Source organism: Magallana gigas, chromosome 2, assembly GCF_963853765.1.
Source record: "Magallana gigas chromosome 2, xbMagGiga1.1, whole genome shotgun sequence".
Classification (NCBI taxonomy): Eukaryota; Metazoa; Mollusca; class Bivalvia; order Ostreida; family Ostreidae; genus Magallana; species Magallana gigas.
In genome coordinates, this window is record NC_088854.1 from 3,480,776 (window position 1) to 3,506,236 (window position 25,461).

General features: G+C 33.0%; 2 protein-coding genes across 5 annotated transcripts; both read left to right on the forward strand.

Moving 5' to 3' along the window:
- Window positions 1-270: 270 nt before the first annotated feature.
- On the forward strand, window positions 271-24,695 carry LOC105330975 (uncharacterized). Of its 4 annotated transcripts, none has more exons than XM_066074539.1 (5): window positions 271-424; window positions 5,194-5,429; window positions 6,252-6,399; window positions 6,537-6,719; window positions 7,122-8,581. In XM_066074539.1, exons 1-5 carry the CDS (start codon window positions 355-357, stop codon window positions 7,361-7,363), a joined length of 879 nt encoding a protein of 292 aa, XP_065930611.1. In that variant the 5' UTR covers window positions 271-354; the 3' UTR covers window positions 7,364-8,581. The 4 variants fall into 4 exon arrangements, with proteins under 4 accessions (XP_065930611.1, XP_065930613.1, XP_065930610.1 ...); XM_066074541.1 differs by lacking the exons at window positions 5,194-5,429; window positions 6,252-6,399; window positions 6,537-6,719; window positions 7,122-8,581 and adding exons at window positions 20,415-20,644; window positions 21,467-21,620; window positions 22,824-23,006; window positions 23,426-24,695 and having other exon boundaries at window positions 273-424; XM_066074538.1 differs by lacking the exon at window positions 271-424 and adding an exon at window positions 3,621-3,806 and having other exon boundaries at window positions 7,122-8,577.
- Window positions 11,826-18,153, forward strand: LOC136272639 (uncharacterized). The gene is made up of 5 exons (XM_066074542.1): window positions 11,826-12,036; window positions 14,753-14,988; window positions 15,813-15,960; window positions 16,098-16,280; window positions 16,677-18,153. The coding sequence occupies exons 1-4, from the start codon at window positions 11,955-11,957 to the stop codon at window positions 16,106-16,108; spliced, it is 477 nt and encodes a 158-aa protein (XP_065930614.1). The 5' UTR covers window positions 11,826-11,954; the 3' UTR covers window positions 16,109-16,280; window positions 16,677-18,153.
- Window positions 24,696-25,461: the final 766 nt, after the last annotated feature.

The following is a 25,461-nucleotide window of genomic DNA, read 5'->3' on the forward strand; positions in this document are numbered from 1 at the left end:
TGTGGTGTATATTGCCCGTGTGATAAAACCTTTGCCTTGCCTTAGTTATCATACAAAAAAAAATATGAACGGCAACCCATGCGTGTACGTGTAATTTGGGGGGGGGGGTGTTGTTCAATTTCCTAGTCTATATAACATGTGTAATGAAATGATATTGGTAAAGACATAAACAGACACACTCGGGCGATATATTTCAAGTATCTTGGTATAAAATGTTGTATTAAGTATAGTTATAAACTGATCATGCTTCAGTAGTTAAAATAAAACGAACGATAACTCCGTTTGTTTACCCTACAGTCTGGCCATTAAAATAAGGTTGAGGACCGAGTAGCCTTGTAGCATGGCGTTGTCGTGATGATGTTACTACCCGTGTCTCTATTGTCTCTATTGCTCCTAAGATCTGCGCCATCTCTTGGTCGTACACGTAAGTAGTAATCGACCTCGTAGTTTGTTTCTTTTTTTTATAGTGGTATAGCAATCGTCAACGAACGACAACTCACTCCCTCGTAAACGTTTAAATATTACTCGTAATAATTATTTAAAACCTCTTAAAATATTCCTAGAAAATTATGTCCTTCATCAAGCAGTTCAGTTTATTTTTAATCGATGTTTGGTTTTCTAGGTTTACATGTGACATGTATAATTTTTAAAAAACGTGTTTACTCGCTTTGAATTTACACACCATGTTGATCTTCGGAACTTTCAGGATTTTTGCATATTAAATGCACTGAGTTAGAGTTATCTCCCGTATTTCCTTTGATGAACAGAATATATGAAAAATTTTCAATGAAATGTATTTATATTATCGTGTCTGAGTTGATTCATACAAATGTGATATTGTGGAAACATCAACTAAAGAGCCTACCATGATTTAGCGTGAATGCAATGCGCATGCGCAAGATTGTAAAATCCAAAAAATCAAAATGATTTCCGGATTTTCTAACGGAATTTTCGTTGATTATTAATTAGAGAAGCTTGATTGAGAAAAAATAAAAACAAATTGGTTATCTTAAAGTACCAATGATGTTTAAATTACATAAAACACAAAACGGTATTCTTCCGATTCCTCGGTATTAAAGCCCAAACATTCGAGTCTATTATTTTGATATAGTAGTTTAGATATATTAACTTATAAGTAAACGAACGCTGACCCGTGATATTGATCCCTTTCATGTATATATTATGATGAAATATTGTTGATTCCCCTATAAATTCTTATTAAAAATCCTTAACATTTTGAAAAAAATGTATTTTTTATGAAAACAACAAATGCAACTGAAACATTGGTATTCAATCTAGATACATGTATTGAACCTGTAAAGCAACCGATATCGGTATACATGTTGTACCCACAAACTGTCCATAAGATTTACCTAATGATAATACCAACCGATATCGGTATACATGTTGTACCCACTAACTGTCCATAAGATTTACCTAATGATAAATACCAACCGATATCGGTATACATGTTGTACCCACTAACTGTCCATAAGATTTACCTAATGATAAATACCAACCGATATCGGTATACATGTTGTACCCACTAACTGTCCATAACATTTACCTAATGATAAATACCAACCGATATCGGTATACATGTTGTACCCACTAACTGTCCATAACATTTACCTAATGATAAATACCAACCGATATCGGTATACATGTTGTACCCGCTAACTGTCCATAACATTTACCTAACGATAAATACCAACCGATATCGGTATACATGTTGTACCCGCTAACTGTCCATAACATTTACCTCATGATAAATACCAACCGATATCGGTATACATGTTGTACCCGCTAACTGTCCATAACATTTACCTCATGATAAATACCAACCGATATCGGTATACATGTTGTACCCACTAACTGTCCATAACATTTACCTCATGATAAAAACCAACCGGTATCGGTATACATGTTGTACCCGCTAACTGTCCATAACATTTACCTAATGATAAATACCAACCGATATCGGTATACATGTTGTACCCGCTAACTGTCCATAACATTTACCTAATGATAAATACCAATTAATGTGCTTTATTAAATTTGTTCATTCGGTTTATAAATTGATTATGCCTTAGTAGTGATCATACAAAAAAAGATATGTAAATCCATGCTTGTGCGTGTAATATACGTCTGTGTATGGGGGAGGTTCAATTTTCTAGTCAATATAGCATGTATAATGTGATAATATTGGCAGAGACATCAGCAGACACAGTCGGGCGATGTAATTCAAGTATCTTGGTATAGACATTTTGTATTATGCAGTAATAATTATTTAAAACCTCTTAAAATATTCCTAGAAAATTATGTCCTTCGTCAAGCAGTTCAGTTTATTTCAATCGATGTTCGGTTTTCTAGGTTTACACGTGACATGTATAATATACATATATTAACGTATTTGTAAACGATCGCTGACCCCGTGATATTGATCCGTTTCATGTATATATTATGATTAAATATTGTTGATTCTCCTATAAATTCCTATTAAAAATCCTGAACATTTTGAAAAAAAATGTATTTTCTATGAAAACAAAAAATGCAACTGAAACAGTGGTATTCAATCCAGATATTTACATCACAATATACCGTGTCTTTAAATCAACGGAGCTGTCGGTATAAGAATATACAGAGTATTTCCAGCATTGCTTGCTTTTTAAAAAAAAATCAAAATATGCCAGCCACTAACAATTTTACATAGTTTATTGATATCTTCTGTGTACTTCTGCTGTTGACTTTCCCTGGATTTTTGATCGATCGAAACAAAAGACACATCGAGAGAACGAACTCCATACTAATCCTTGCAATCTGGAAGGAGAATGTTACTTACTATATTAATTTGATTTATCCATATTTTCGCGCACATTTTTCGAGAAAAAAAATAAGAAACTGACGAAAAGGTTAAAGGTTTTCTGTGCCAAACGCATTGATTTGCATTGAAATTTTTAGTGTATGAAAAAAAATTCTCATTTCTTTTGTGTTTTATGTGGGTATGAAGGTAGCTGGCATTCCAGAAAAATAGCATAACCCGCATGAGAGGGTTTATTTTTCTCTGCATTTTCCCCTTTTTTTCTTATGAAACAATGTTTTATGTGGGTATGAAGGTAGCTGGCATTCCAGAAAAATATAGCATAACCTGCATGAGCGGGTTTATTTTTCTCTGCATTTTCCCCTTTTTTTTCTTAAGAAACAAACTAAAACTATAATTACTCAAATTAACTAAACAATACATTTGAAAGCAGCTTTTAAAAGTAAAACGAATGTGTGTACTCGCGCTTGAACGTCGTTTTACTTTAAATAGGCAATAGAAGTTATCTAAAAAATGCATATGTCCCAGAGAAAAAGTGGGGGGGTCCACCACCGGAACTCCCCTCTGGATCCGTCAATGCTCACATCTAACACCATGGAAGACCATTTGGCCATTTTCTTTATCTAACAACATTTTAGTCTACTTAAGTTTTCTCACTTTTAACAATTAATTTGTTTAGTAAATAAAATGCCTGTTTATGATTCATGAAGGTCCTGAAAGTATCGATCTCTGCCGAATTAATTAAAAAGATTAAAAATTTAATAAATTGATCATGCTTCGGTTAAAAAGATACAACGAACGGTAACTCCGTTTGTTTACTTCACGGTCTGACGGTATTCCCGGTCTGACCGCTGGCCTTGTTGAAAGTTAAGGTTCATTATTCAATGTATCTGTGGAGGAACCATGAATGATTGCGCTGTCGTGATGTGGCTCTTATCCGTATCTCTCCTGCTCCTAAGATGTGTACCATCCTCTGCTCGTACACGTAAGTATTGTCGTAAGTTGTACAGATGTGGCAAAGAACGACAACCCACTTCATACTTATTGATTTGATTTCAACATATCAAAGATTACAAGAGCTTTAGTCGCAAGTTCTGACAACTTATGAGATTTTCACCAGTTAATGATTCTTTGTTGAAATATATATATGGCACATCTGAGGAAATTAAACAGATTATTGACAATTTTCTAAAATATAGACCAAATAATATTATCCTTGATGAAATGTTAATTTTTTTTTATTTTTAAAAACCATATGCATGGCTCGGTGTCTGTGCTTATCCACTTATATAATAGTAATTGCTGGTGAATTTTGTTGTGTATACTCACTGATGTTTTAAAAATGTAATCTAAATTATTTTCAAATATTTTTTTTAACTCCCATATAAATTCCTTATCAAATATTCCTTAAAAGAAAACAATGTACAAGTATATGTTATAGAATAACAAAAACAGATAAAGCATTGTTGTTCACTAAATCTATAAATTGTGTAAAAAGTATTATATTTGGTGTACTGTTCTTGCAGAAAAAATAAATTGGTTAAACTAAATCATTTACCCTTTCATAGAAGATTTTCTAGAAAAAATAATCTTCAGCTTTAAAGTGATTTTAAAAACTTTGGAATCCCTTGGATTATAACAGTTTTTCACACTATGTATTTAAAATTTTGAAATCATATGATACGCTTTTAGAGGATTTTGTTGTAAGGAAGAACTGAGTAAGAGCATTTTTAAAAAAACATAGAATACCATCATATGATACATTTTCTTAATACTCTACATTTCCTTTTATATTTATACATCTTATATGCAACAAAGGATATAACATTGTTTAAAACAAATGTATTCTCATTACAATATGCTGGAAAACCACCAACAATAATTTCCATGACACGTTTTCATTTAAAATCTGAGAATTTTTTTTTTCTATGATGGTTGAAAAATATAACAATAAAAAATAAGATTTTTAACATCTTCTTCTAAATGACAATTAATACAATTTTTGTCTACAACTGGTTTTCATTTGCTTACATATTTGTTACATGTTATAAGGTTATGCAATAGTTTATAATTAAATTCTGACACATTTGTATAAAAAAAATTCTTTATTTTTTCCGTACATATATTTTCCCTCATATAAGTGTTTTCGAGTAAAAAGGCATTTTTTTATATTTACTGAGATTATTTTTTTCTAAATCACAATGTTTTTCCCAAAATTGTATATTTTTCTCTGTTGGATTTATATGCTTCTTAAGCACCACAATCATAATTAAGTACATGTAATTTTCTGTTGGTTTGAGAAGCTATAATTTCAAGTTGTAGCGGCCACCTCAAATTTTTTTAAACAAATGTCGTTATTTTGAATTTCTCAGTGACGTCTGAAGATGACCGTTGCGGTGGACCATACAATCCGTCACCAAAAGAGAGCTTGATGGTCACGCACACTGAGCCCTTTAAGTCCGGCATATGTCGGGATATGTCATTCAGTGGCTGGGACTATGATAACAGTGTCGAACGGGAAGTGTGTGTAAGAGTAACGGACTATAAAATGGACTGCTCCCAGAAGTTGGAATACAGAGAGGGCGGAAACAGGGGCAATCCATCTAAAGTATGTCTCGTGTATACTCTGAGGAAATTATGAGGTGATCAAATACGGTCAGGGTGATCAAATCCAATAAAGCCCGAAGGGTCTAGGATATGTCACGCCTGGACCTATTTGATCACCTCATTATTCTCTATAATTGATTTTTATATTAAATCTATATTTATATAAATTTAAGCTATTGTTTAATTTTATCTATATTATCGACCCGGTCAGCTGGTGTCTCGTACGTAAAAGTTTGTCATTGTATTACCAGCATGTATTTAAAAGATCTTTCTGTCACTTCTACATGTACAACATTTAAATTTCTTAACTAATCACTGCATTTTTCACCAATCTTCATCAATGAATACGAATTTCGAAACCCCCTTCGAATAAATTTTAAATATTTACAAATCCTACATCTCTTAGGTGTAATGTTTACAATGCAAATAAAAACGTGTATAAGATAATTCATTAACAATTGTCGGGTTTGGGGGGTTTTATAAAAAAAAAATTGGTTGATCTGAGTGACAAATTTTCAAAATAACTTGTCTGGAAAATATTTCAATAATGAATCCAAGCATTTTGAAAGCTCATATACCACAAAAAATGCATTAGAGCATTTTTGAAATATTAGGTTTGTTTCAAATAAAATATATATCAAACCAATAAAAAAGATATAGTTTTTGGCATCCGAGTGTAAGCTATATTGGTAGTTAGTTCATACTGACATAGCCATGTTTTGATCTTCATCTCTGAGCCCATAAGAAAACGTAATGCATTATGAAGGTAAATTGGTTTTGCATGGTATACAAGTATATATTTTATTTAATTGTTATTTTTCAGAGTTATGACTGCAATGATAAGGCATCTACTATTCCAATACTCTGCACGTATGAGCTTTTATATATTCGGATAGATGGTGACGAACCGAGCGATTATACACGAGTACTTTACACGGTGTACAGCGGGCAAGAAAAGCCCAGTGAAGAAGGTATGATAAGCTATAAAACATATTTGACATGTTTAATGAATCAAAATTGATGGAGCTAAAACGGATCATTAATAGGTGACATAAGTTGGATGTTTTAATTTAATCATTAACAACCTCAACCATGGTTTATTTTCCAGGATCCTTCTCAATTTTTGCCATTCTTGGTCCTCTGATAATTTTGGCAGTATGTGTCTGTGTGTGTATATTCGTTTTTTATATACGCCGGAAGACAGCCACTCAACTTCCGAACCGGGGAGGGGTGGCTTTATATAACCCCGGCCAACAACCACAAGTCAACGTACATCACTACTATCACACAGGTACGTACGTAAATAAAACCTTCCAGGTATATACATGTGTTACCTAAGTATGTATTCGATTTTTATTTTACATGTATGCTATGAGGTATTGTCAGGTACTAAAATGTGTGTAGTATCACCCAAGTATGTACACCGGGGCCATTGTTTTATTATATGAGTACTGTCATTCATTGATTGATACATACAGATATATTGCTTACATAGATATTTACTGGATAAAACATTCCCATCTGGTTTTGTACTCGATTGAATACTTTTATGTGAACAATATCATCTAAATATAAAGATCATGCAGTACTTTCATCCAAGTATATATAAAAAATTATATTTGGCTTTATGAACATGAAATAATTTGGTATAGCAGTTTGAAAATCGATAAAGTTACCATCGTTTTCATTGTAGTTCAAAATCAGGACGTGCCTCCAAATCAGAACCCAGGCCAAGGCCAGCCTTACCCCCCTGAAGGTTACAGCATGCCATCCCAAATATCCACACAGTTACCAAATTACGCTACCCCTAACGCACCTGTTGCGTACCCGTTAGCTCCCGGACAACAAATAATCCCCCCGCAGTCGGCCACAAGCGTCCAGTCATCATCCGGTGGTCCGCCATCGTACAATGAGGTCACGAAGCAAAAGCTGTGATGTAGCACAGAGACAGACAAGAAATCATATTGACGCAAGCGTCAAATGGGTCGCAAAAATATAATTGTTGTATGATTCACCATTGGTTGTTAGTTGGTTGTACTAATTTTAATGGTAGATTTTAATTTTAATTACATGTACTATATTTTCAGCAACTCGTTTTGAATTTTAACATTTTACTATTATTGTTAAGAATAGAGTTCGATCATTTTTTTTCTTAATGGAATTATAAATTTTATCTATACTATAGTTTATAAAGATAATCATTGTTATTTCAAAAGATTTAAAAAATAAATCAGGTTAGCTCAAATTTTCAGGTACATACAAATTTTCAGTTCTTTCATATGTTTGCGTAAAAAAGGATATAAATGTCATTTCATGATAATTTTCTACCACAAAGGACATGGCAATATAATAAATTCACACACAAAGTCATTTTATTTGAAGCAGCACATAGAAATTCAAATACATCATGTATATAAAAGTTCATGTCATTCAGGTCTTTAGTATTTCAGGTCTTTAGTATGTCCCGTATACCGAGCCCGATACAATGGAAAAATCCCGAAATTTTCCGAACGGATTATAGTCTCGATAAAACGCGTCTAACACGACAGTGTATGACCAACTTTTCATTTACGAGCAAAACAAAAAGTATGTATTAATATTTTTAAAAGGCTTAAAACATATTTCTACATGCAATTTTACTTTTAATACGCAGTTACAATAAATAACGGACCGCCTCCTGTCGGCCCGTAATAATACTTAGCATCCAGAAAAAGAGCATGAAGTAGATCACGAATCTGAAGTGTCCCGAACGGTTGTGCACAAAATATGCAACAAATGTAAACGAAGCTACCACTGCATGCTTTCTCTCAGTGACATTGAAGTTGCCTTTTCGACCTTTAATTTTTAATAGTATTTTTAAGTACATTTGTTTCATACAAATTGTTAAAGTAAAAAAATGCATATTATGTGTAAATTTTTATTTGCTGCAGCTCGCTCTTCATCTATTATAAGCTGTTGTTGTGTTGTTAACATTTTGTATAATTGTACACTTTGTATATTTCTACCTTAGTTGTTCTTGTCACTTTTATTTTTATACACGTATACTTAATGTTGATCCTGTTACGATATTACTATATTTACAGTGTAACTATTACCAATATTTTATCATTAAACAGAATATTTTACCCTAATCTGTCAGTCTGATCCTGTACAGATATAGGCTTATCAATAGTGCTGTTTGTTTTTATTTGTGTGTTTGTATTGCTCATCATAGGAGTCGGGCGGTAGGGCGTTGTATTTGTCATAACGTTAATACTTTAACAGATATCTGAATGAATAATAATTGATATTAATTCACGCAAGGGTAATGCGATAAAATAACTATAAATCATAGTAAGATACATACTTAAATGTTCACTAATTTATTATTATATGTTAAGAAAAACATCACGATTACATACTTGTGTTTATACACATAGATCATTCTAATAAATATAAAGTGATATGCATTTAGATTTAAAAAGCCAAGAGCCTGTAAAGCAACCGATATCGGTATACATGTTGTACCCGCTAACTGTCCATAAGATTTACCTAATGATAAATACCAACCGATATCGGTATACATGTTGTACCCACTAACTGTCCATAACATTTACCTAATGATAAATACCAACCGATATCGGTATACATGTTGTACCCACTAACTGTCCATAACATTTACCTAATGATAAATACCAACCGATATCGGTATACATGTTGTACCCGCTAACTGTCCATAACATTTACCTAATGATAATACCAACCGATATCGGTATACATGTTGTACCCACTAACTGTCCATAACATTTACCTAATGATAAATACCAGCCGATATCGGTATACATGTTGTACCCACTAACTGTCCATAACATTTACCTAATGATAAATACCAACCGATATCGGTATACATGTTGTACCCACTAACTGTCCATAAGATTTACCTAATGATAAATACCAACCGATATCGGTATTCATGTTGTACCCACTAACTGTCCATAAGATTTACCTAATGATAAATACCAACCGATATCGGTATACATGTTGTACCCACTAACTGTCCATTACATTTACCTAATGATAAATACCAACCGATATCGGTATACATGTTGTACCCACTAACTGTCCATAACATTTACCTAATGATAAATACCAACCGATATCGGTATACATGTTGTACCCACTAACTGTCCATAACATTTACCTAATGATAAATACCAACCGATATCGGTATTCATGTTGTACCCACTAACTGTCCATAAGATTTACCTAATGATAAATACCAACCGATATCGGTATGCATGTTGTACCCACTAACTGTCCATTACATTTACCTAATGATAAATACCAACCGATATCGGTATACATGTTGTACCCACTAACTGTCCATAAGATTTACCTAATGATAAATACCAACCGATATCGGTATACATTTTGTACCCACTAACTGTCCATAACATTTACCTAATGATAAATACCAACCGATATCGGTATACATGTTGTACCCACTAACTGTCCATAACATTTACCTAATGATAAATACCAACCGATATCGGTATACATGTTGTACCCACTAACTGTCCATAACATTTACCTAATGATAAATACCAACCGATATCGGTATACATGTTGTACCCACTAACTGTCCATTACATTTACCTAATGATAAATACCAACCGATATCGGTATGCATGTTGTACCCACTAACTGTCCATAACATTTACCTAATGATAAATACCAATTAATGTGCTTTATTAAATTTGTTCATTCGGTTTATAAATTGATTATGCCTTAGTAGTGATCATACAAAAAAAGATATGTAAATCCATGCTTGTGCGTGTAATATACGTCTGTGTATGGGGGAGGTTCAATTTTCTAGTCAATATAGCATGTATAATGTGATAATATTGGCAGAGACATCAGCAGACACAGTCGGGCGATGTAATTCAAGTATCTTGGTATAGACATTTTGTATTATGCAGTAATAATTATTTAAAACCTCTTAAAATATTCCTAGAAAATTATGTCCTTCGTCAAGCAGTTCAGTTTATTTCAATCGATGTTCGGTTTTCTAGGTTTACACGTGACATGTATAATATACATATATTAACATATTTGTAAACGATCGCTGACCCCGTGATATTGATCCGTTTCATGCATATGTATATATTATGATGAAATATTGTTGATTCCCCTATAAATTCCTATTAAAAATCCTGAACATTTTGAAAAAAAATGTATTTTCTATGAAAACAAAAAATGCAACTGAAACAGTGGTATTCAATCCAGATATTTACATCACAATATACCGTGTCTTTAAATCAACGGAGCTGTCGGTATAAGAATATACAGAGTATTTCCAGCATTGCTTGCTTTTTAAAAAAAAAATCAAAATATGCCAGCCACTAACAATTTTACATAGTTTATTGATATCTTCTGTGTACTTCTGCTGTTGACTTTCCCTGGATTTTTGATCGATCGAAACAAAAGACACATCGAGAGAATGAACTATACTAATCCTTGCAATTTGGAAGGAGAATGTTACTTACTATATTAATTTGATTTATCCATATTTTCGCGCACATTTTTCGAGAAAAAAAATAAGAAACTGACGAAAAGGTTAAAGGTTTTCTGTGCCAAACGCATTGATTTGCATTGAAATTTTTAGTGTATGAAAAAAAAAATAATTTCTCATTTCTTTTGTGTTTTATGTGGGTATGAAGGTAGCTGGCATTCCAGAAAAATAGCATAACCCGCATGAGCGGGTTTATTTTTCTCTGCATTTTCCCCTTTTTTTTCTTATGAAACAAACTAAAACTATAATTACTCAAATTAACTAAACAATACATTTGAAAGCAGCTTTTAAAAGTAAAACGAATGTGTGTACTCGCGCTTGAACGTCGTTTTACTCGATGGCTTATCGGGTTAATCTGTATGTTCACGCATGGAAGTGAACACTGGATGCTGAAGGGAAGTACTTTTTTCGATAAAAAACAAATAGTGGTTTTTCATATCAGAAATACATGTAAATTACGGTACGTTGTGAGAAAATCTTAAGATAAGCAATTCTAAAAGCATTTGTTTGAGATAATTACAGTATTTATATTATAAATGGAAAAAATTGCCTTTAAATAGGCAATAGAAGTTATCTAAAAAATGCATATGTCCCAGAGAAAAGGGGGGGGGGGGTTCAACCCCCGGAACTCCCCTCTGGATCCGTCAATGCTCACATCTAACACCATGGAAGACCATTTGGCCATTTTCTTTATCTAACAACATTTTAGTCTACTTAAGTTTTCTCACTTTTAACAATTAATTTGTTTAGTAAATAAAATGCCTGTTTATGATTCATGAAGGTCCTGAAAGTATCGATCTCTGCCGAATTAATTAAAAAGATTAAAGATTAAATAAACTGATCATGCTTCGGTTAAAAAGATACAACGAACGGTAACTCCGTTTGTTTACTTCACGGTCTGACGGTATCCCCGGTCTGACCGCCTGGCCTTGTTGAAAGTTAAAGTTCATTATTCAATGTATCTGTGGAGGAACCATGAACGATTGTGCTGTCGTGATGTGGCTCTTATCCGTATCTCTCCTGCTCCTAAGATGTGTACCATCCTCTGCTCGTACACGTAAGTATTGTCGTAAGTTGTACAGATGTGGCAAAGAACGACAACCCACTTCATTCTTATTGATTTGATTTCAACATATCAAAGATTACAAGAGCTTTAGTCGCAAGTTCTGACAACTTACGAGATTTTCACCAGTTAATGATTCTTTGTTGAAATATATATATGACACATCTGAGGAAATTAAACAGATTATTGACAATTTTCTAAAATATAGACCAAATAATATTATCCTTGATGAAATGTTAATTTGTTTTTATTTTTAAAAACCATATGCATGGCTCGGTGTCTGTGCTTATCCACTTATATAATAGTAATTGCTGGTGAATTTTGTTGTGTATACTCACTGATGTTTTAAAAATGTAATCTAAATTATTTTCAAATATTTTTTTAACTCCCATATAAATTCCTTATCAAATATTCCTTAAAAGAAAACAATGTACAAGTATATGTTATAGAATAACAAAAACAGATAAAGCATTGTTGTTCACTAAATCTATAAATTGCGTAAAAAGTATTATAACATTTGGTGTACTGTTCTTGCAGAAAAAATAAATTGGTTAAACTAGATCATTTACCCTTTCGTAGAAGATTTTCTAGAAAAAATAATCTTCAGCTTTAAAGTGTTTTTAAAAACTTTGGAATCCCTTGGATTATAACAGTTTTTCACATTATGTATTTAAAATTTTGAAATCATATGATACGCTTTTAGAGGATTTTGTTGTTAGGAAGAACTGAGTAAGAGCATTTTTAAACAAAATATCTGTGAGCCAATGCTCACTAGTGATACCCCCGCTCTGATGTGAATATGCAAAATCAGCAAAGTCGACATTTAACAGAAAGTTGGCATCCGATTGGTACAGAAATATATCCGACAATATGGCATGCCTAAACAAATAGTGTGTTAAAATTTCAAGCATCTGCGATAAATAGCTGCTGAGAAATCTTTGAGGAAAATTTGTTTGAAAATTTTGGCTAAAATAAACAAAGTACTCATTTAACAGGAAGATGACGTCCGATTGGTACAAAAATATATCCCACGATATGGCATGCCTTAACAAACACTGTGTAAAAATTTCAAGCATCTCTGATAAATAGCTGCTGAGAAATCTTTGACAAAAATTTGTTTGAAAATTTTGGCAAAAAATAAACAAAGTCATTATCTAACAGGAAGTTGACGTCTGATTGATACAAAAATATATCCCACGATATGGCATGCCAAAACAAATAGTGTGTAAAAATTTCAAGCATCTGCGATAAATAGCTGCTGAGAAATCTTTGACGGAAATTTGTTTGAAAATTTTGGCTAAAAATAAACAAAGTCGTCATTTAACAGGAAGTTGACAGCCGATTGTACAGAAATATATCCCACGATATGGCATGCCTATACAAATATTGTGTAAAAATTTCAAGCATCTGCGATAAATAGTTACTGAAAAATCTTTGACGAAAATTTGTTTGAAAAGTTTGGTTAAAAAATAAGCAAAGTCGTCATTTAACAGGAAGTTGACATCCGATTGATACAAAAATATATTCCACAATATGGCATGCCTAAACAAATAGTGTGTTAAAACTACAAGCATCTGCAATAAATAGTTGCTGAGAATTCTTTGACGGAAATTTGTTTGAAAATTTTTGCTAAAAATAAACAAAGTCGTCATTTAAAAGGAAGTTGACGTCTGATTGGTACAAAAATATATCCCACGATATGGCATACCTATACAAATACTGTGTTAAAATTTCAAGCATCTGCGATAAACAGTTGCTGAGAAATCTTTGACGAAAATTTGTTTGAAAATTTTGGTTAAAAAATAAGCAAAGTCGTCATTTAACAGGAAGTTGACGTCCGATTGGTACAAAAATATATCCAAAGATATAGCATGCCTATACAAACACTGTGTTAAAATTTCAAGCATCTGCGATAAATAGTTGCTGAGATAAATGCGACAGAAATTTTTGTTACGGACGGACGGACAGACAGACAGACAGACGGACGGACAGACAGACAGACAGACAGACAGACAGACAGACAGACAGACAAGGGTAAAACAGTATACCCCCTCTCCTTCGGAGCGGGGGTATAAAAAACATAGAATACCATTATATGATACATTTTCTTAATACTCTACATTTCCTTTTATATTTATACATCTTATATGCAACAAAGGATAACATTGTTTAAAACAAATGTATTCTCATTACAAAATGCTGGAAAACCACCAACAATAATTTCCATGACACGTTTTCATTTAAAATCTGAGATATTTTTTTTTCTATGATGGTTGAAAAATATAACAATAAAAAATAAGATTTTTAACATCTTCTTCTAAATTACAATTAATACAATTTTTGTCTACAACTGGTTTTCATTTGCTTACATATTTTTTACATGTTATAAGGTTATGCAATAGTTTATAATTAAATTCTGACACATTTGTATAAAAAAAATTCTTTATTTTTTCCGTACATATATTTTCCCTCATATAAGTGTTTTCGAGTAAAAAGGCATTTGTTTATATTTACTGAGATTATTTTTTTCTAAATCACAATGTTTTTTCCAAAATTGTATATTTTTCTCTTTTGGATTTATATGCTTCTTAAGCACCACAATCATAATTAAGTACATGTAATTTTCTGTTGGTTTGAGAAGCTATAATTTCAAGTTGTAGCGGCCACCTCAAATTTTTTTAAACAAATGTCGTTATTTTGAATTTCTCAGTGACGTCTGAAGATGACCGTTGCGGTGGAGCATACAATCCGTCACCAAAAGAGAGCTTGATGGTCACTCACACTGAGCCCTTTAAGTCCGGCATATGTCGGGATATGTCCTTCAGTGGCTGGGACTATGATAACAGTGTCGAACGGGAAGTATGTGTGAGAGTAACGGACTATAAAATGGACTGTTCCCAGAAGTTGGAATACAGAGAGGGCGGAAACAGGGGAAAGCCATCTAAAGTATGTCTTGTGTATACTCTGGGGAAATTATGAGGTGATCAAATACGGTCAGGGTGATCGAATCCAATAAAGCCCGAAGGGTTTAGAATATGTCACGCCTGGTCGTTTTTGATCACCTCATTATTCTCTATAATTGATTTTTATATTAAATCTATATTTATATAAATTTAAGCTATTGTTTAATTTTATCTATATTATCGACCCGGTCAGCTGGTGTCTCGTACGTAAAAGTTTGTCATTGTATTACCAGCATGTATTTAAAAGATCTTTCTGTCACTTCTACATGTACAACATTTAAATTTCTTAACTTATCACTGCATATTTCACCAATCTTCATCAATGAATACGAATTTCCATACCCCCTTTGAATAAAATTTAAATATTTACAAATCGTACATCTCTTAGGTGTAATGTTTACAATGCAAATAAAAACGTGTATAAGATAATTCATTAACAATTGTCGGGTTTGGGGGGTTTTATAAAAAAAAAATTGATTGATCTGAGTGACAAATTTTCAAAATAACTTGTCTGGAAAATATTTCAATAATGAATCCAAGCATTTTGAAAGCTCATGTACCACAAAAAATGCATTAGAGCATTTTTGAAATATTAGGTTTGTTTCAAATAAAATATATATCAAACCAATAAAAAAGATATACTTTTTGGCATCCGAGTGTAAGCTATATATTGGTAGTTAGTTCATACTGACATAGCCATGTTTTGATCTTCATCTCTGAGCCCATAAGAAAACGTAATGCATTATGAAGGTAAATTGGTTTTGCATGGTATACAAGTATATATTTTATTTAATTGTTATTTTTCAGAGTTATGACTGCAATGATAAGGCATCTACTATTCCAATACTCTGCACGTATGAGCTTTTATATATTCGGATAGATGGTGACGAACCGAGCGATTATACACGAGTACTTTACACGGTGTACAGCGGGCAAGAAAAGCCCAATGAAGAAGGTATGATAAGCTATAAAACATATTTGACATGTTTAATGAATCAAAATTGATGGAGCTAAAACGGATCATTAATAGGTGACATAAGTTGGATGTTTTAATTTAATCATTAACAACCTCAACCATGGTTTATTTTCCAGGATCCTTCTAAATTTTTGCCATTCTTGGTCCTCTGATAATTTTGGCAGTATGTGTCTGTGTGTGTATATTCGTTTTTTATATACGCCGGAAGACAGCCACTCAACTTCCGAACCGGGGAGGGGCGGCTTTATATAACCCCGGCCAACAACCACAAGTCAACGTACATCACTACTATCACACAGGTACGTACGTAAATAAAACCTTCCAGGTATATACATGTGTTACCTAAGTATGTATTCGATTTTTATTTTACATGTATGCTATGAGGTATTGTCAGGTACTAAAATGTGTGTAGTATCACCCAAGTATGTACACCGGGGCCATTGTTTTATTATATGAGTACTGTCATTCAGATACATACAGATATATTGCTTACATAGATATTTACTGGATAAAACATTCCCATCTGGTTTTGTACTCGATTGAATACTTTTATGTGAACAATATCATCTAAATATAAAGATCATGCAGTACTTTCATCCAAGTATATATAAAAAATTATATTTGGCTTTATAAACATGAAATAATTTGGTATAGCAGTTTGAAAATCGATAAAGTTACCATCGTTTTCATTGTAGTTCAAAATCAGGACGTGCCTCCAAATCAGAACCCAGGCCAAGGCCAGCCTTACCCCCCTGAAGGTTACAGCATGCCATCCCAAATATCCACACAGTTACCAAATTACGCTACCCCTAACGCACCTGTTGCGTACCCGTTAGCTCCCGGACAACAAATAATCCCCCCGCAGTCGGCCACAAGCGTCCAGTCATCATCCGGTGGTCCGCCATCGTACAATGAGGTCACGAAGCAAAAGCTGTGATGTAGCACAGAGACAGACAAGAAATCATATTGACGCAAGCGTCAAATGGGTCGCAAAAATATAATTGTTGTATGATTCACCATTGGTTGTTAGTTGGTTGTACTAATTTTAATGGTAGATTTTAATTTTAATTACATGTACTATATTTTCAGCAACTCGTTTTGAATTTTAACATTTTACTATTATTGTTAAGAATATAGTTCGATCATTTTTTTTCTTAATGGAATTATAAATTTTATCTATACTATAGTTTATAAAGATAATCATTGTTATTTCAAAAGAATTAAAAAATAAATCAGGTTAGCTCAAATTTTCAGGTACATACAAATTTTCAGTTCTTTCATATTTTTGCGTAAAAAAGGATATGGATGTCATTTCATGATAATTTTCTACCACAAAGGACATGGCAATATAATAAATTCACACACAAAGTCATTTTATTTGAAGCAGCACATAGAAATTCAAATACATCATGTATATAAAAGTTCATGTCATTCAGGTCTTTAGTATTTCAGGTCTTTAGTATGTCCCGTATACCGATCCCGATACAATGGAAAAACTCCGAAATTTTCCGAACGGATTATAGTCTCGATAAAACGCGTCTAACACGACAGTGTATGACCAACTTTTCATTTACGAGCAAAACAAAAAGTATGTATTAATATTTTTAAAAGGCTTAAAACATATTTCTACATGCAATTTTACTTTTAATACGCAGTTACAATAAATAACGGACCGCCTCCTGTCGGCCCGTAATAATACTTAGCATCCAGAAAAAGAGCAGAAGTAGATCCCGAATCTGAAGTGTCCCGAACGGTTGTGCACAAAATATGCAACAAATGTAAACGAAGCTACCACTGGATGCTTTCTCTCAGTGACATTGAAGTTGCCTTTTCGACCTTTAATTTTTAATAGTATTTTTAAGTACATTTGTTTCATACAAATTGTTAAAGTAAAAAAATGCATATTATGTGTAAATTTTTATTTGCTGCAGCTCGCTCTTCATCTATTATAAGCTGTTGTTGTGTTGTTAACATTTTGTAGAATTGTACAATTTGTATATTTCTACCTTAGTTGTTCTTGTCACTTTTATTTTTATACACGTATACTTAATTTTGATCCTGTTACGATATTACTATATTTACAGTGTAACTATTACCAGTATTTTATCATTAAACAGAATATTTTACCCTAATCTGTCAGTCTGATCCTGTACAGATATAGGATTATCAATAGTGCTGTTTGTTTTTATTTGTGTGTTTGTATTGCTCATAATAGGAGTCGGGCGGGAGGGAGCAATTTGTCATAACGTTAATACTTTAACAGATATATGAATGAATAATAATTAAATATTAATTCACGCAAGGGTAATGCAATAAAATTAATTAAATATCATAGTATTAGATAAATACTTAAATGTTAACTAAACTATTACAGTATTATATATTAAGAAAAACATCACGATTGCATACTTTGTGTTTAATTATACACAAAGATCTTTCAATAAATATCGTATACTTTTAGAAACTATGCCCTTTTCCGGGCTGCGCGATATAAACCGAAAATTCGCCTAGGGGTGTGATATAAACCCTAGGGGTGTGTTATAAGACTTCTATCGTGTGGTGTATATTACCCGTGTGATAAAACCTTTGCCTTGCCTTAGTTATCATACAAAACAAAAAATATGAACGGCAACCCATGCGTGTACGTGTAATTTGGGGGGGGGGGGGTGTTGTTCAATTTCCTAGTCTATATAACATGTGTAATGAAATAATATTGGTAAAGACATAAACAGACACACTCGGGCGATATATTTCTTGGTACATACAAATTTTCAGTATCTTGGTATAAAATGTTGTATTAAGTATAGTTATAAACTGATCATGCTTCAGTAGTTAAAATAAAACGAACGATAACTCTGTTTGTTTACCGTACAGTCTGGCCATTAAAATAAGGTTGAGGACCGAGGAACCTTGTAGCATGGCGTTGTCGTGATGAGTTTACTACCCGTGTCTCTATTGTCTCTATTGCTCCTAAGATCTGCGCCATCTCTTGGTCGTACACGTAAGTAGTAATCGACCTCGTAGTTTGTTTCTTTTTTTTTTATGGTGGTATAGCAACCGTCAACGAACGACAACTCACTCCCTCGTAAACGTTTAAATATTACTCGTAATAATTATTTAAAACCTCTTAAAATATTCCTAGAAAATTATGTCCTTCATCAAGCAGTTCAGTTTATTTTTAATCGATGTTTGGTTTTCTAGGTTTACATGTGACATGTATAATTTTTAAAAAACGTGTTTACTCGCTTTGAATTTACACACCATGTTGATCTTCGGAACTTTCAGGATTTTTGCATATTAAATTCACTGAGTTAGAGTTATCTCCCGTATTTCCTTTGATGAACAGAATATATGAAAATTTTTCAATGAAATGTATTTATATTATCGTGTCTGAGTTGATTCGTACAAATGTGATATTATGGAAACATCAACTAAAGAGCCTACCATGATTTAGCGTGAATGCAATGCGCATGCGCAAGATTGTAAAATCCAAAAAATCAAAATGATTTCCGGATTTTCTAACGGAATTTTCGTTGATTATTAATTAGAGAAGCTTGATTGAGAAAAAATAAAAACAAATTGGTTATCTTCAAGTACCAATGATGTTTAAATTACATAAAACACAAAACGGTATTCTTCCGATTCCTCGGTATTAAAGCCCAAACATTCGAGTCTATTATTTTAATATAGTAGTTTAGATATATTAACTTATAAGTAAACGAACGCTGACCCGTGATATTGATCCCTTTCATGTATATATTATGATGAAATATTGTTGATTCCCCTATAAATTCTTATTAAAAATCCTTAACATTTTGAAAAAAATGTATTTTTTATGAAAACAACAAATGCAACTGAAACATTGGTATTCAATCTAGATACATGTATTTACATCACAATATATTAATCGTGTCTTTAAATCAACGAAGCTGTCAGCATAAGAATATACACATATATACAAGCGTATTTCCAGCATTGCTTGCTTTTTAAAAAAATCCAAATATGCCAGCCACTAACAATTTTACATCGTTTATTAATATCCTCTGTGTATTTCTGCTGTTGACTTTCCCTGGATTATTTTTTGATCGACTGAAACAAAAGACACATCGAGAGAACGAACTCCATACTAATCCCTGCAATTTGGAAGGAGAATGTTACTTACTATATTAATTTGATTTATCCATATTTGCCTCCACCTTTTTCGTAAAAAAAAGAAGAAGAAACTGACGAAAAGGTTAAAGGATTTACTCTGCCAATCGCATTGATTTGTATTGAAATTTTTAGTATTAGAAAAAAAAATCATTTCTCATTTCTTGTTTTGCAGATAAAGTTTTCTTATTTTGATAATCTATCTTTCTTTTCATAATTTATACTGCAGTACTATCAATTTAGGTTTTTTTAAAAAAACTAGTTCGTTATGTTGAAACTTTCAGTGACGTTTAAAGATGACGGTTGCAAGGGAACATACAAACCTTCACCACAAGAGAGTTTTATGGTCAATCACACGGGTGCCCCTCTGCACACCTTTTGTCGGGATATGTCATTCAGTGGCTGGGATTATGATCACCCCGTCGAAGTATGTGTAAAAGTAACGGACTATAAAATTGACTGCTCCCAGAAGCTTGAATACAGAAAGGGCACTAACTGGGGCAAACCAACTAAGGTATGTACGTCACGTCATACTTGGGAAATATTTAGTCAAGTCATAGAATTAATTTTGAAGTATTCCTGAATATAACGGTATACACCTACACGCTTGTACACGCTTACTTTTCTATTTTTTTTTCGGGCAGCTAGCTACACAATTACATCGTAATTAATGTAATGCGAAGGATTCTTTTCTTCGCTTTGCGTACATTTATGTTTCAAAAACTTTTCAATCGTCAGTATTTGTTGTGCTTCTCATTGAACAGCAACATTTTCACAAGAGTTTCTTGGAATTAATATTGAACAGATTTTAAAGATCTGCATACTTGGGTTCGTATGTTTTGTATGCTTTGAAAGCAAATTATAAAAATTATTTTCCTATTCTTCATGTTTGAAATGTAATGTTATTATTCTGTCTTGAAAACTGCAAAGGATACAGGGACTAGTGTTTGACACACTGAATTTTACATGTAATTTATTTGTATATTATATCAAATACAATATGTCAAATACATGTACATTCTGTCAAACTGTGCAAATGGAAAATACACTAATTGACCTGAATCTCTTCAAAATGCAGCACAATTTGAAATATAACAATAAAGGTTTATTTCAAATCAAATATATGTATGTTTAATAGTATATTGACAAAACGTTGACATACATTTGACATCTGGTTAATTAGAAACCAGTGCCTTCATATTAGAACAGTTTAATTCAGGGGCACATGTCTTAATCTTCATCCCACATCACACATGATAATAGTAACGCCACAGGAGTGGGAATTGAATTCGTGTCGTATTTATTTCATCTGATATGATCTTATTTCTTTTTTCAGAGTTGTGACTGCAATGACGATGTAGATACTATTCCAATATTTTGCACGTTTGAGCTTTTATATATTCGGATACAGGGTGACGAGCAGAGCGAGAATACACGAGTACTTTACACGGTGTACAGCGGGAAAGAAAGGCCTCAGAACAGCGATCCCAGTAAGACCAGTTTTAAAAATAGCGTATCGTACCATGTTTAATAAATCAACAGTATTCTATTAAAATCAATCGAACACGTTGGGTTGTATTTGAACGAAACAAAAGACGACTGGTCTCTGCAGTAGCATTCATGAACACATTTGCCATTTTTTCTGAAATCTGCAAGTTGATGCATACAAAATACAGTGAACATGCAAAACGAAAAAAGATTAGATAAAGTAAACAATTAGACAAATCAAAACCGCAAAACTGCAAGTGAATTAAAAACAAATCATTTTAAACTTCGGAAACACTTCTCTACAAAGTTATTCAGTAGCCAAATCAGTTTATCAGTGCATGGCCTGTCTTTTCTTGAAAGTTGAAAGTTTTACACATATATCTAACAAATCCTTTCTTCAAAAGGTACAGCAGGCAGCGGCCACAATACATATATACAAGTTATCGTTGTAAACAAATCAAAGTGTAGTGTTCAATATATTACGTAATGGATAAATAACGAGATGGTGTTGAATAGTTCAGAGAAAACATTCCCTCCGAGGGCCGAAGGCCCGAGGAGGGGATGTTTTCTCTAAACTATTCAACACTATCGAGTTATTCATCTTACTTAAAAAAATTCCCCCCATTGAGCCTCTAAGAAGCATTGACCCATTCATATATCCAACTGTGATGCAGCAGTACCATACACAATAACCTAACCAAACACACCTTTTTATTCATGGACTAGTGAACAGGTGCGCATGTTATAGAAAACCATATCGCTGTACCGAGCAGAAATAGATTTAGAAGGTGAATTTTTAACGCAAAGTACACACTTGTACAATGTATGGAAGTGTTATCAAAATTAAGAAAGAGAGATATTTCTGCAGAAATGTTATTCGTGGCTTATCGGATGACAAGATTCTGTTTTATAAGTTTGGATTTATGTTGGAAATACATGTTTCAACATTTTGTCATTTTTCTTTGTTTTATGCACTGTTGGATATTTGAATATCCAACTGATTGACGGTTGGATATTAAAAATATCCAACTGCCCATCAGTTGGATATTTATATATCCAACAACGGTTGATTGAATAGTGAAAATAAACGTTGACTAAATACAATGGGTGACGGCATAGAAGTTTTTTAAATTAATATAGGGGTAAGTGGCTTATAGTGGATGCCTTTTAATATATGCTTCTTCTTTTTTGTTTCATTTTTTCAGAATCGTCCTTAATTGTCGTCTTTCTTGGTACCACACTACTGACAGCATTGTTTTTTACTTCCTGTATATTCGGGTATTACATGCGCCATTGGAGAGCACCACAGCATCGGAACCATGAAGAAGTGGCTACGTATAACCCCAGCCAGCAACCACAGATCAATATTAATCATTGCTACCACCCAGGTACGTACATAATCAAAGTCATACAGGTATATACCGGTATTATCTAAGTATGTACTCGAAAACTTTTATCAAAATTTATGATAATATATTGTCAGGAAAATTGAGTAAGTACTCCAAATACAATCACCCAAGTATATACATACATGTAAGTACTATCATCAGTTATATATACGGTGTAGGAGCACTGTCGTCCAGGAAAGTGTTGTGTATGCAACTATTGGTATCCTGGTATTTACGGCATGGAATATTGTCATGCAGTTTTGTACCCGAGTGTTTACATATACAGTGTCAACAAAACATGAATATAAGTACTGTTTAAGTTTGCATATGAACACCTTCATCCTGAATCGTCCAGCGGGATTGATATGAAAGCTATACCCGTTTATACAAAACAGAGTATATTTTTGTCTTCATTTTAGTTCCAAATCAGGACGTGTCTCCAAATCAGAACCCTGGCCACGGACAGCCCTCCACTTCCTCTCTACAAGGGTACAGCGTGCCAGCACAGGGGCCTTAACAGTGGAGCAGTCAGTTTCCAAATTACCCCGCCCCTAACGCACCTGTTGCGTACTCGGGGTCGGACAACAAACACCAACAAGCGTCCATTTGACATCGAGTGATTCATCATCGTACGACGAGGCCCCAAAGTAAAAGTGTAGCATAGACACAGACCTTTAGTTCTGCTTAGCAATATCAGAGTGATAATATCATAAAACAGAAGTGCCGAGGGGCATTGTGCACAAAATATGCAACGACAAGCTGCAAGTGGATCTTGATGACTTTGTAGCTGCTTTTCCACTGTTGATCGTTAAAAAGTACAGTAAAGTACATTTGTGCCATAAAAGTTATGAAAGTATTTGTATTGTAAACGACTTCAAATTATGTGTAAACGGTTATTTGCTGTAACTCGTTTTTCAGATAGCATGGGAACTTTGTACTGTGTACTCTGTGATATTTTTATACTCTTTTTGTTTGTGTTTTTTTATGTACATGTATATATGTATTTTATTTTATTTATCTTATCTATAGACAATTAAGCAATAACTTTTGTAAAATTAAGCTGTGTAGTTCAATCAGTATTTTTTTCTTCATTTCTATACAATAGTTTCCTTTCGAAAATTCCCATTTGCATCCAACACCTTTCCAAAGTGCGTTGCCACACACCTTTTTAAATGTGTAAATAAAGAAATGACATGTACGTAGTCTGCACTAGTATGGATGGTGATATTAACAGCAACAAACATTTGGTGAAAAAGAGAAAAAAATGAGGACAAAATGATACAATCAAGAACATTGCAATGTTTTTATCTCTATAGGAAACACGCAAACTGGCTGGACATACGACTGAACTTGTGTCTTTTCTTAGCCCACCTGAACCGAATGTTTAAGTGAGCTTTCTGATCACCTGTTGTCCGTCGTCCGTTCGTATGTAAACTTTTCACATTTTTGACTACTTCTCTAGAAAAACTGGGCCAAATTTAATTAAACTTGGCAAAAAGCATCCTTATGGGAAGGGGATTATTTCTTGTTAAAATAAAATGCAAAGTTCTTTTTAAAAGAGAGATAAATTGCGAAATGGTGAACATAGGATGTGTGTTTTAAAAATATTTTTCTCAACAATCACTGCACCAGAAATGCCAATATTTACACCAAAGCTTTTATATATCATAATAAAGATTCTAAAAATTGTATTAGTATTAATCAGGAGGTCACAATTTATAAACAATTTTGAATTAACATTATTTGACGATACTTGCAAAGTAATTTCACAGATTGTAGCATTGTAGTTCTGGAGAAGAATTTTAAATATTTTTCTCTATATATTTTTATGTAAGACTTTTAATCTCTCTTGGGGCCCCAATATTAAAATGAGGGTATCGATTTTAACAATTCAGAATATAGGGGAAAGGTTTTAAAAATAATGATAATTTACCTACGAGGGTTGTTCGGAAATTATTGAGACATTTCCTCTTATTCTTTTAGTAAAAAAGATAAACCATTGAAATTTCACCAAAACGTAAATCACGATAGAGACTATCAATGTGAAAAGTTTCTTGTTCATGGCATGAATAGATCATTCCTGGTAAGCTGACCAACCTACCTTTGTCCAATGACCCGGCGTAACCGCAAACTTTTCGCAACGTCATTTTAACGCTTCTTATTGCTCCTGTGTTTTAAACACCTTACAAACCAACGGAAATAAGAACTATTCTTTATTTATCATCTTTTGTTTTCATTTCAAGATGTCATCATTTACATTTTCTGTCATTCTTGTTATTTTCAGGGTGAAAATCGAGTTATTTTTCCCGAAAGTCTAATTACTGCGAATGTCTCCTGCAGTTATTTTTTATATATGTTAGAACTGTTGACAACAGTTAGTGTGTCAAAAGTACTTTATAATCAATCCCTTTGGCCTAATTCTAGTTAAACAATCAGTGAAAAAAATCTGATGAAC